The sequence below is a fragment of the Bombina bombina genome, chromosome 3 (genome assembly GCF_027579735.1).
Source record: "Bombina bombina isolate aBomBom1 chromosome 3, aBomBom1.pri, whole genome shotgun sequence".
NCBI lineage: Eukaryota > Metazoa > Chordata > Amphibia > Anura > Bombinatoridae > Bombina > Bombina bombina.
In genome coordinates, this window is record NC_069501.1 from 45,881,859 (window position 1) to 45,895,150 (window position 13,292).

Genomic DNA, 13,292 nt, shown 5'->3' on the forward strand with positions numbered 1-13,292 from the left:
TTGTATAAAGGGATTTATTAGAGGGGCAGTCCCTAGAGCTCTCTTGGTTATACTGGGCTGGTGTAGGGGTTGCTAAGGGTTACACTGGCTAATGTAGGTAGCCCCTTGTGTGCTGAGGATGATGTAAAGCTTATGCTTGGAGCTTATATAGATCATCCTTATGTTTCTTGGGGTTAAACAGTGGACAATTCAGGGTGTTTGCCAGTGTGCTGTGAGTTATAATGGGATATTATGTAGCGGGTACTTAAGGTACTGAAAGTTCCACCGTGAGCTTATGAAGGGGTCTGTAGGGTTCTAAAGGTTAAATGGGGGTTATGTAGAGGGGGTCACTGGGATACTAAAGATTACACTGGGGGCTATATTGTGTAGTGGGTCCCTAGGATACTAAAGATTACACTGGGGGCTATATTGGGTAGTGGGTCCCTAGGATACTAAAGATTACACTGGGGGCTATATTGTGTAGTGGGTCCCTAGGATACTAACGATTACACTGGGGGCTATATTGTGTAGTGGGTCCCTAGGATACTAAAGATTACACTGGGGCTATATTGTGTAGTGGGTCCCTAGGATACTAAAGATTACACTGGGGGCTATATTGTGTAGTGGGTCCCTAGGATACTAAAGATTACACTGGGGGCTATATTGTGTAGTGGGTCCCTAGGATACTAAAGATTACACTGGGGCTATATTGTGTAGTGGGTCCCTAGGATACTAACGATTACACTGGGGCTATATTGTGTAGTGGGTCCCTAGGATACTAAAGATTACACTGGGGCTATATTGTGCAGTGGGTCCTTAGGATACTAAAGATTACACTGGGGGCTATATTGTGTAGTGGGTCCCTAGGATACTAAAGATTACACTGGGGGCTATATTGTGTAGTGGGTCCCTAGGATACTAAAGATTACACTGGGGCTATATTGTGTAGTGGGTCCCTAGGATACTAACGATTACACTGGGGCTATATTGTGTAGTGGGTCCCTAGGATACTAAAGATTACACTGGGGGCTATATTGTGTAGTGGGTCCCTAGGATACTAAAGATTACACTGGGGGCTATATTGTGTAGTGGGTCCCTAGGATACTAAAGATTACACTGGGGGCTATATTGTGTAGTGGGTCCCTAGGATACTAAAGATTACACTGGGGCTATATTGTGTAGTGGGTCCCTAGGATACTAAAGATTACACTGGGGGCTATATTGTGTAGTGGGTCCCTAGGATACTAAAGATTACACTGGGGCTATATTGTGTAGTGGGTCCCTAGGATACTAAAGATTACACTGGGGGCTATATTGTGTAGTGGGTCCCTAGGATACTAAAGATTACACTGGGGCTATATTGTGTAGTGGGTCCCTAGGATACTAAAGATTACACTGGGGGCTATATTGTGTAGTGGGTCCCTAGGATACTAAAGATTACACTGGGGGCTATATTGTGTAGTGGGTCCCTAGGATACTAAAGATTACACTGGGGCTATATTGTGTAGTGGGTCCCTAGGATACTAAAGATTACACTGGGGCTATATTATGTAGTGGGTCCCTAGGATACTGAAGGCTACAAAGAGGGTTTATGTAAAGGGTCCCTAAGGTGCTGGTGGTTATAATAGAGGGGTTCTAAAGGCATTCCTTGGGTGCTGGGTGTTACATTTCGGTTGCTATGTAGGGATTCCTAGGCTACTGGGGTTTACAATAGGGTGTTGATTCCCAGGGTGCTGGAGTTTACAGTGAGGTCTTATATAGGAGTTTCCTAGGGTGCTGGTTCTTACATACACACATACACATGCACACGCACATACATATGCACACGCGCTTACACATGGCACACACACATGCACACATACACATGCACACACACATACACATGCACACACGCTTACACATGCACACACACATACACACATACACATGCACACGCGCTTACACATGCACACACACATACACATGGCACACACACATGCACACATACACATGCACACGCACATACACATGCACACGCACATACACATGGCATACACACATACACATGCACACACACATACACATGGCACACACACATACACACGCACATACACATGCACATGCACATACACATGGCATACACACATACATATGCACACGCACATACACATGCACACACACATACACATGGCACATACACATGCACACGCACATACACACATACACATGCACACACACATACACACATACATATGCACACACACACATGCACACATACACACACATGCACACATACACACACATACACATGCACGCACACATACATATGCACACACACATACACACATGTACACACAAATATGCACACACACATACATATGCACACACATGTACACACATGCATATGCACACACATACATATGCACACACACATGCACACAAACATACATATGCACGCACACATACATACACACATATACATACATACATACAGGGGTCAATTCCTACAAAAAGACTTCAACGCTCCCTCACAATTAATACTGTTAATACTGTACTCCCTCACAATTTATATATATATATAGTATATAGAAAAAATAACTCATTGTGAAGTAAAAAGGTGTGTCATTGTGTACTTAACTACACAATGAGTTATTTTTTTCTATATTTTGTGCGTAGTGGAGGATTTTAAACTCACCTTTTATCTCCCCCTAATTTAAAATGTTGTTATATAGTATATATATATATATATATATATATATACACACACACTGTATTTATATGTACATCATCTATAAACTTTGGTTAATGAAAGCAAATTAAATCCAATAAAGGTTTGAATAGTTGCCTTTGGGCCTGTTAAAGAGTCTCTCCCACTTAAGGTGCAATAGTCCTATTTCTGCTGAGGGGAGCAAAATAACCCCAGAGCAAGCCACACAGAAATGTAAGAACCATGTGTAATAAAAGATAATAAAGATAATATTCATAGAAGGGGTGATAACACAGCAGGACTGCTGACAGTCTTACATTTAGTGAATTGTAGGACGTGTTACTGCCCATTACTAGACGATCTCACTATCCCTTTAACTAGAATGTGCTCCAGCTCCTCCCACCAACAGCAGCAGTGTTTACTGAAGCATTTCTGGTTTCTGTCCAGAGGGAACTTAGTTCCTCCTGCAAAAATAGTGCAGGAACTCCATTCCCACCCGACTTGACCCCTGCACACACACATATACCCACATACATACACATACATATGCACACACATATACATATGCACACACATACACACATATGCACACACATATGCACACACATACACACATATGCACACATACATACACATAGGCACACATATGCACACACACACATACATACACATACATACACACATACATACACACATACATATGCACACACATACACACATATGCACACACACATACATACACACATACATACACATACATATGCACACACACACATACATACACACATACACACATACATACATACACATACATATGCACACACATACACACATATACACACATACTGTCAGGGTTCAGCCTGGAATTGAAACTGGGACCTGTCTCTATTTCTGCAGCTGTTATTTCCCAGCCTGTTGTGTTACCACTATGCCACCAGATGGCTTGATCACAGGAAAGGAAAATTGTGTTTTTCTGTTTGCTGCAACTTTGGCTCTCTGGCTCCACCTGCTTGCCAGCTGAAAGAAATCATTTAATCAGCAGCCTGCCTTTATCTGGGAGCTTTGTTTGCAATTGGGTGCTTTCACATTAAGAGTGATACTCTCAAACACTCTCTGCTCCTGTTTCCTGTGAGAAATACAGTAATCTTGGATTTCCTGGTTCCTGACTTCTGTTTCAATTACTGACTTCTCTTCTGGATAATTCCTTGGTACTGTGTGTGGCAAACCTAGCCACTTTTGGACTATAATGTAAGAAAGGTTGTCTATAGGCTGCATTGTGTGCTATGTAGATGTGACAGACCCTTCTGTCAGTACTGAAGGAGTTTACTGTGTTCAACTTTAAGAAGCTATTGTGTACTGTCATTAAAGTTAGTGATAAACAGTCCATTGTTTAATCACCCTCAGAGAGCAGAGGTGATAAGAAAAGCCAAATGTGTTTTGTGTTTAAGTTGTTATCTGCCTAAGTAAAGTAATGTGATCTGTCCAAGGGTGTGGGCCCTCCATCTAAGGTACAACATGCTTTCAACCCCCATTTGGGGGGTCAGACCTTGTTATCTGCCTAAGTAAAGTAATGTGATCTGTCCAAGGGTGTGGGCCCTCCATCTAAGGTACAACATTCTTTCAACCCCCATCTGGGGGGTCAGACCTGCATAAATACTAGGCATAGCCTTTTAATAAATGTGATTCTGTTTTAAACCTGAAAACTGGCTGGGTTGTGAATTGCTGATTCCCTATGCAGGACATTGTTCCCTGGTGTTAACCCTTGGTATCCTGTTGGTACCGTTACAAGTGGTGGCAAGCGACGGAATGAACCTTATCGCCCAGAAGAGCAACTACACAAGCCAGTAACCTCAGGAAGAGGGGGATTACTACAATACTGACTAAGATGGAAGGAGTACCAGGGACCGAAGTGAATGGAGATGGATTATTCTAAGCTAAAGAGACAAACGTTAAAGGAACTGCTAGAAGCCAGGGGAAAGATAGGCAGCAGCAAACCCAAGGCTATATTAATTGCCGAGCTGATGGAGGGAGACAGAGCTCGCAGCGCTACGCCTCCAGCAGCCATGGAGGAGACCCTATACCAGAGGGAAATGAGGACCAGGCTGGAATTTTTACCCCAACCTGTACCACGGGATATGCTATCCGTGGTAATGGCAGATGTGCAGGAGTACGTGATGGCACACAGTCCGCGGAATGCATCCTCCCGAGCATAATCCATTTTGGACGCACTCAGCAACCCAGTAAGACCCAAAATCCCATACCATGCATTTAAAATGTTTTGTGAGGAGAAGGATGAGATCGATGGGTATTTACAGGATTTTGAGAGACTGTGCGAGTTACATGATTTGGAGCAGTCCGTATGGGTGCCGGTGGTAGCAGGCAAGCTAGCCGGTAGGGCAGCGGAAGCGTATCGCGCTGTACCCAGGGAGGACAGCAAGGATTACGCTAAAGTTAAGAGAGCGATCTTGGAAAGATATGCCATTACCCCAGAGGCATACCGGCGCAAGTTTAGAGGCCTGCGCAAGCCAGAAAGAGACTCACATGCAGAGTGGGCCCACAAGCTGGATCAAGCATCTCAAGGGTGGATACAGGCCAGCCAAGCTACCACCATGGAAGAATTGCGACAACTGATGCTGTTGGAGCAATTCTTTAACGGCTTGTCCCCAGAAGCCCAAGAATGGGTGAGAGATCGAAAACCCCTCACCTTAACTGAAGCAGCCAGATTAGCAGACCAGCATTTTGATGCCAGGAGGCACCATGGACTACAGCCTAACAACCCCACAGCGGCACCTTTTCGCCCAGCCCCAGGGAATCCACCACCCCCCTCACGATACAACGGACGGGCGAATATACAATGCCACACCTGCAAGCAGTGGGGACATATGGCACGTGAGTGCACCCAAAATCGGAGCAGACAAGCTTGGAACCAGGTCAGACAGAACCTGGCCCCAAGGGCGGCTGCTCACTATTACCAAACGGAGCCAGCCGCTCATGAGGTGTTGAGCACCCAAGCCGAGGAACCCCTGGGAATTCTGCATGAGGTGATGTCGGTCCGGGCCACCGATAACCAGCAACATCACCGCCAGCTGGTGACCGTAGAGGGGAAGGAGGTTCAGGGACTTCGGGATTCGGGAGCTACTTTAACCCTGATAGCTCCCCATTTGGTGCCGGATACAGCACACACTGGCGGATCCGTGGCAGTACGAGGGGCAGGGGGAGCGGTATACCGATTGCCCACTGCTAGAGTGGAGTACAGACCCCCAGTCACCCCAGCAGCTGCCAGTTACCAGCCCCCAGCGCACCGCTATACCACACGGCCTCCGGCCACGAACTACCCTCAGAGACCCCGGTTCAATTTGTGGGGCTACTCACAACCTATTCGGTGCTTTGGATGTAAGCAACTAGGGCACAAAAGACCAGAGTGTCCCCTAAACGCAGCGAATCAAGCACAGTCCTGGAGAAGACCCGCCGGCGGAATCCCACATAATCCTCAGCCTGCGGCCCGCTACGTAGAGGCGCCAGAATGCTGGGGCAGCCTACATGAAGCAGACCCTGTGCAAGCTGCCCACCAGTGAATGGGAAGGAGGTCAGTGGTCTACGGGATACTGGTGCTACCATGACCTTGCTTCAAGAGAACTTGGTGTCTGAGAAACAGCACACTGGAGACACTGTGGCTTTGAGGGTAGCAGGGGGCACTGTATTCTGCCTACCTGTTGCCAGGGTACATTTGGATTGGGTAGTGGGCGCTAGACCTGTGAATGTGGGGGTCAAGAAGGACTTACCTGCTGATGTTCTCCTTGGAAATGACTTGGCCCCCCTTGTCTCTGCCTATGCTCCCATGGGTCCCGCTGATGTTAACCCTGTGACTACCCAAAGCCCAGTCCCTCCGGGAAGAGGTACATTTTAACTGTGGTGGACTACGCCACTAGGCACCCCGAAGCTTACTTGAGCCGAAAGTTGTTGCCCCGTGAAGTAAGCTACGCCGCCATCGAAAAATAATGCCTGGCCGTGGTGTGGGCCCTCAAAAAGTTGCAGCCGTACCTGTATGGACAACCTTTTTCCTTACTCACAGATCACAACCCGTTGGTGTGGCTGAACCGTGTGGCAGGGGACAATGCCAGGCTGCTGCGCTGGAGTTTGGCGCTGCAGCCCTTCGACTTTACAATCCATTACCGCCCAGGGAAACAAAACGGTAACGCTGACGGGTTGTCCAGACAAACTGAACTTGAAAAGTGATCTGTGAGTGCTTCCCCGGACATCCCCAAGCCGATCCGTTGGGATCAGACTGTGTATGCCGGCTTGGTTCTGGGGGAGCATTGTGGCAAACCTAGCCACTTTTGGACTATAATGTAAGAAAGGTTGTCTATAGGCTGCATTGTGTGCTATGTAGATGTGACAGACCCTTCTGTCAGTACTGAAGGAGTTAACTGTGTTCAACTTTAAGAAGCTATTGTGTACTGTCATTAAAGTTAGTGATAAACAGTCCATTGTTTAATCACCCTCAGAGAGCAGAGGTGATAAGAAAAGCCAAATGTGTTTTGTGTTTAAGTTGTTATCTGCCTAAGTAAAGTAATGTGATCTGTCCAAGGGTGTGGGCCCTCCATCTAAGGTACAACATTCTTTCAACCCCCATCTGGGGGTCAGACCTTGTTATCTGCCTAAGTAAAGTAATGTGATCTGTCCAAGGGTGTGGGCCCTCCATCTAAGGTACAACATTCTTTCAACCCCCATCTGGGGGGTCAGACCTGCATAAATACTAGGCATAGCCTTTTAATAAATGTGATTCTGTTTTAAACCTGAAAACTGGCTGGGTTGTGAATTGCTGATTCCCTATGCAGGACATTGTTCCCTGGTGTTAACCCTTGGTATCCTGTTGGTACCGTTACACTGTGTTTCATTTTTGGACTGAATTCCTGGCAATTGAACTTGCCTAAAACTTTATTTCCTAAGGACTGATTCAGGTACTTTTGCTTGCTTGTTTCCTGATACTACAAAGTTCCAATTGCAGTCTATGCAAATATCCTGTTTGTTTCTACAAAGTACCAGTTTGCAGTTTATACAAGTTTCCTTAAAGTACCAGTTCTACAGCATATGCAAGTATCCTGCTTGTTATTACAAAGCTCTGCCTTCCTGAGTGTAATTACACATTCCAGTCTTCAGCATATGCAAGTATCCTGTCTGTTATACAAGCTCTGTTTTCCTGCCTGATTCTTCTCAGCTCCAGTTCTACAGCATATGCAAGTATCCTGCTTGTTATTACAAAGCTCTGCTTTCCTGCGTGTAATTTCACTGTTCCAGTCTAGAGCATATGCAAGTATCTTGCCTGTTATTATAAAGAACTGTATTCCTGCCTAATACAACAACTTATAGACTTTGTCTTATCTAATTGCATATCTCTGAATTGCTTTATCCTATAAATAAAACCATCTCCTTTATTTCCTAAAACCTTGTACCTGTTTAATTATGCCTAAAAGGAAAGACTCACGCAGACAAAACACAACATTAACCCCAAAACCTGACACCTCTGCACAACAGCTCCTTACTCCTGAACCTGCTCCCTTGCAGAGTATGACACATACATACACATACATAGGCACACACACATACACACAGATACACATACATATGCACACACAAATACACACATATGCACACACACATACACACATACATACATATACATATGCACACACATACACACATATGCACACACATACACACATATGCACACACACATACACACATACGCACATGGGAGCCGGATTTACCGCACGGCTATTGAGGTGAAAACGTCAGCTCTCAGCAAAAAATTATTTATAGCCGTGGGTTGCTGTAGCAGTTTAGAGCGGCGATCGGTTAAAACAAATAAAGGAGCTTTCTACATGAATGAAAGTCCCCTTTATTTATTTCAAAAGTCAATCCTAGCGTTTGTAAAATGCTAGGATTTACTTTCACTTTATTATTATCGGTTATTTGTAGAGCGCCAACAGATTCCGCAATACTTTAATGGTAAATTAGGGGTTAATACATTTATTAGGTAGTTTGCGATGTTGGGGTTGGCAGATTTATGGGTTAATACTTTTACTAGGTAGATTGCGATGTGGGTGAATGGCGGATTAGGGGTTACCAGTTTAATTAGGCATATTGCGTTGTGGGGGGTTGTCGGTGTAGGGGTTAATACATTTATTATTAGTTGTGATGTGGGGGGATGGCAGATATAAGGATTTTACGTGTCGGGTTTATTTTTGGGAGGCGGGTTAGACTTTTATGGGAGATTTGATATATATATTTTTTTTTTTTTTCTTAGGCGCCGGCTGTTTCAAAAAGTGCTGTAAGTCACTGGCGACTCCAGAAATGTGTATTTACGCACATTTCTGGACATCGCTAGTTTATCTGAATTACGGCCCTTTATGAACTGCCAGCGCCGTATATGTGATACCCTGATGTGCGAGGTGAAATTACGGGCGGCACAGGTTTTAGCAGTTACGCTGAAGCTTGCGCCACATATGTAATCTCGCCCAACCTGCTTTAGAATCAAGAATTTCTATTCATATGTTTGCTCCTTTAAGTGGCTGATAAAAGCAGTGTATGTGCTTATACCTGCTGAAGGACCGTATACTGCGCATTCGGTAGCCGGTATCACACTATTCATAAGCACTAGGAGTCCCCATGTGCCTGGAATTAGAGGGACAAAGACTAATGTCAGACCAGGTACAAATATGCTGTTTATATACAGTATATACAGTATATACCTAGCATACAGTCATTCTAGGCCACTGTTTATCAGTCAGAAAGCACAATTATGACATCTTGTGGTCTATACATATTACTGCATGCTTGAGATTTTTTAAACAGGATCTTATATGAACAAATCTTACTATTGTCATAAATGGGACATTAAATACCTCTTTCTATTGTGTAAAATTATGATTGTTCACTAGAGAGGCTAGAAACTAAATTATGTAATTTAGTTGTTCTTCAAAAGGCTGCAAATCAATACCGGGTTTAAACAGATTGCAGCATTATGAAGAACACCTAGGTAACAGAATTTGCTTTTGTTCTTACTAGCAAGCCTGGAGCAAGCATACTTTTTACACAAATGATGATGTTTAATGTCCCTTATAGTAAGTCATTGGCATGCTATATGCTGTTGCAATATTTTAATAAAAGCATATTGTTTAAAAGTGATTTTTCTATGTTTCAAACTAGGGGTGTAGAAATTTATATCAGATTATTGCAAACATTGTTGTAAATTCTACTTCTATATAGTGCCGAAAACACATGCACACTATCTCCGTATCTCCTCACTGGAAGGAGTTGAGCTTTACGTTTTTAAGAGGTATATTTAATAAGAAAAGTCAATTAAAAAGTTTTGTTTTTCTTTTTTATTAAATTGTATATAATTTTAACTTTCATCCACCAAAAAGTGGCAAACTAATTACATTGCAGAAATATAGAACAGAATTAACTATAGGCCATTTTACAACACGGTCTGTGCAGATTTTGTTATAATAAAATAATAATGTTCTTAGCTTTCACATTCCATACGTCTTACAAAAGTCTGACTTAGCTAAACCTGAATGCAATGACTTAGGGGTTAATGTTAAAAAACTCGCCTGCATGGAGAGAAATCACATAAAATATTTAGGGGATTTTTTTGAGCATTTTGTTATAATATATGTATCTGTCCTTCACATCCAGAACTTCGCATAGCTAAACAAACAGCTCTCAAGATAATATTTGCTTTTTAAAACTATTTGAGAGACCTTGTTAGAGTAGAGACAAACAACAATTACATGCTGTCATTTATTACAGAATGTAATTTTAATACTATCGACCTAGCTCACACAGTAGAAATCCAGTCACAACTCAAATGAGGAACAAGCACTGCTGATTGGATCTGTTGTGTTTTCTGCTTGGGACCAGCAGTGCTCTATCTATCCCAAGCTATATTTGTACTGCATGTCTAGAATCAATAGTCTTCAAATTGCATGTTCTAATGAAATAAGCACATGTCATTTTTTGGCTATAATGGCCTTTTAAAGTATAATATTGTTAACAGATTGAATATTTTTGTTTTCTAGATGCAAGTGCCTGTGAAAAGTGTCCAGATGATTTCTGGTCTAATGAAAACCACACATCCTGTGTTGCAAAACCCATTGAGTTTCTGTCATGGACCGAGCCCTTTGGAATTGCTCTTACTATGTTCGCCATATTGGGAATATGCCTAACATCCTTTGTTCTTGGGGTTTTCATAAAGTTCCGCAATACACCTATTGTCAAAGCTACCAACCGAGAGCTCTCATACCTCCTGCTGTTCTCCTTGCTTTGCTGCTTTTCCAGCTCCTTGTTTTTTATTGGGGAGCCACAGGATTGGACTTGTCGGTTAAGACAACCAGCTTTTGGCATCAGTTTTGTCCTGTGTATTTCATGCATTCTGGTAAAGACAAACCGTATCCTCCTTGTTTTTGAAGCAAAAATTCCAACAAGCTTTCAAAGGAAGTGGTGGGGCTTAAATCTTCAGTTTCTCCTTGTGTTCCTTTGTACCTTTGTGCAGATTATTACATGTGTTATATGGCTCTACACAGCTCCACCATTAAGCTACAGAAATAATGAGGAAGATGAGATCATTATTATCACATGCTATGAAGGTTCATTGATGGCATTAGGATTTTTGATTGGATACACCTGTTTGCTGGCTGCCATTTGCTTTTTCTTTGCTTTCAAAGCAAGAAAACTTCCAGAAAATTTCAATGAAGCCAAATTTATCACTTTTAGTATGCTCATCTTTTTCATTGTCTGGATTTCCTTTATTCCAGCTTATGCTAGTACTTCCGGGAAGTTTGTATCGGCTGTTGAAGTTATTGCTATATTGGCTTCAAGCTTTGGGTTGTTGGCTTGCATATTTTTTAACAAAGTCTACATTATCTTGTTTAAACCCTCCAGAAACACAATCGAAGAAGTCCGTTGCAGCACTGTAGCTCATGCTTTTAAGGTGGCAGCAAGAGCAACCTTAAGGCGAAGCAATGTCTCTCACAAAAGGTCTAATAGCTTGGGGGGATCTGCAGGTTCCACACCATCTTCCTCAATTAGTAGTAAAAGCCACCCTGATGATCAATCATGTACAGGAGAAAAGTCCAGAGGGTGCAAACAGAAGGTGAGCTTTGGCAGTGGTACTGTCACTCTGTCTCTTAGTTTTGACGAACCTCAAAGGAATGCTGTTGGCAACAAAACTATGAAACAAAAAAACTCACTAGAAGCCAAGAACAGTGACGACAGTCTAATGAGAAACAAGGCTTTGCTCCCCCAACAAAACAGTGATGGAGGCAGTGAGTCTAGTTTCAGAACAGCCTCCAACATCGATGAATTGGAGTCCCAAGAGGTGGTGAACCAAAACAATCCAGAAAATGAAAGCACATATATCCAGACAACTGATATAGAACATAAAAACAATGTCCTGGATGGAACTATTACAGTTAATTCTGTAAATTTGTAAAAACAAAATAAAAAAAAACACATTCTTTTATATACTGTTACCGAATGGTAAACAATATATTTTATAATTTTATTCAATCACATAATACTGGCCAATAATACATAACCACCTCTTACTACTGATCTTGTCAGTGGTTTGAGAGTGGAGAGCAGAGAATACTGTACAAAAAAAATTATCAAACTATTAAAGAGGTGTTTGTGATAAATGCTGTGCACATACCTGTTATATTGAAGATATTCTGACTCTGAAGATGTTCTAAATCCATCAAACATGCTTTTTATAACAAAGTAGGAGTCTAAATATTTAAAAGACATATTATGTTTATAAACTTAGCTATATGCTTTAGAAAAAGTTATATACAATCAGGTAACATAACTGAACATGACTGAACCACTTAAAAAAAGGAAAAAAAGAAAAATGAACAAACTCCAGGCAAAACGCTTAAATATGTGCCATTTGTTCTGGTTTACTCAGTATTATGAGGATGAAATAAATATGGATAAACTGCTGATTGGAAGATTTATAAACTGGCCTTTCTGGTCCATCTACGAATTTCAAATGATATGAAAACCTGTGAAGCTGAAGTGTACATATAGCTGTGGAAGCAGTATTATTCAAATATGTTTGAGAATATAGTGTGATCATTGTCCTTGTATAGCTTCACCATGAACTGATGGTGTATAAAAGTGTGTGCTTTCCACAACGATATAATCTCTCTATTTATCAGAATGGTTGTAACATATACAATTTTATGTCCTGAACATAAATATTGTGTTATTTGCTTATAGTGTTTAGTATTTTGTAATAATCTGTTAGTAACATTAAACCATTGGTAAGAGGGCATCCCAATAAACCGCACATAAAATGTTTCTGCTAGTGGTCATACGTGGCAGCTCTTAGCTTCGGTCAAATTTGTATAATATTGTATAGCTACCTCTATTGTTATGACGGGCAGCATTTCCTATGGGAAGGGAGCATACAACTATAGATATTATTGACAATACACTATCATAAAAAAATAAAGAGTTTTACCAATAGGGATAATGAAGACAAAATTTGGTTAAAATACCCTGATCTTTCTTTCTACCTTAATGGGCAGATTCAATTAGAAATCTAGGTTTGTATAATACA

At 42.0% G+C, this 13,292-nt stretch overlaps 1 protein-coding gene across 1 annotated transcript in view; it reads left to right on the forward strand.

Moving 5' to 3' along the window:
* The window catches only part of CASR (calcium sensing receptor), a 148,416-nt gene extending 135,386 nt beyond the window's left edge, over window positions 1–13,030 (forward strand). The window contains exon 6 of the mRNA XM_053704524.1: window positions 10,750–13,030. Coding sequence (XP_053560499.1) covers window positions 10,750–12,161 — 1,412 coding nt within the window. The 3' untranslated portion in view covers window positions 12,162–13,030. The remainder of the gene's footprint in view (window positions 1–10,749) is intronic.
* The last annotated feature ends 262 nt before the right edge of the window (window positions 13,031–13,292 follow it).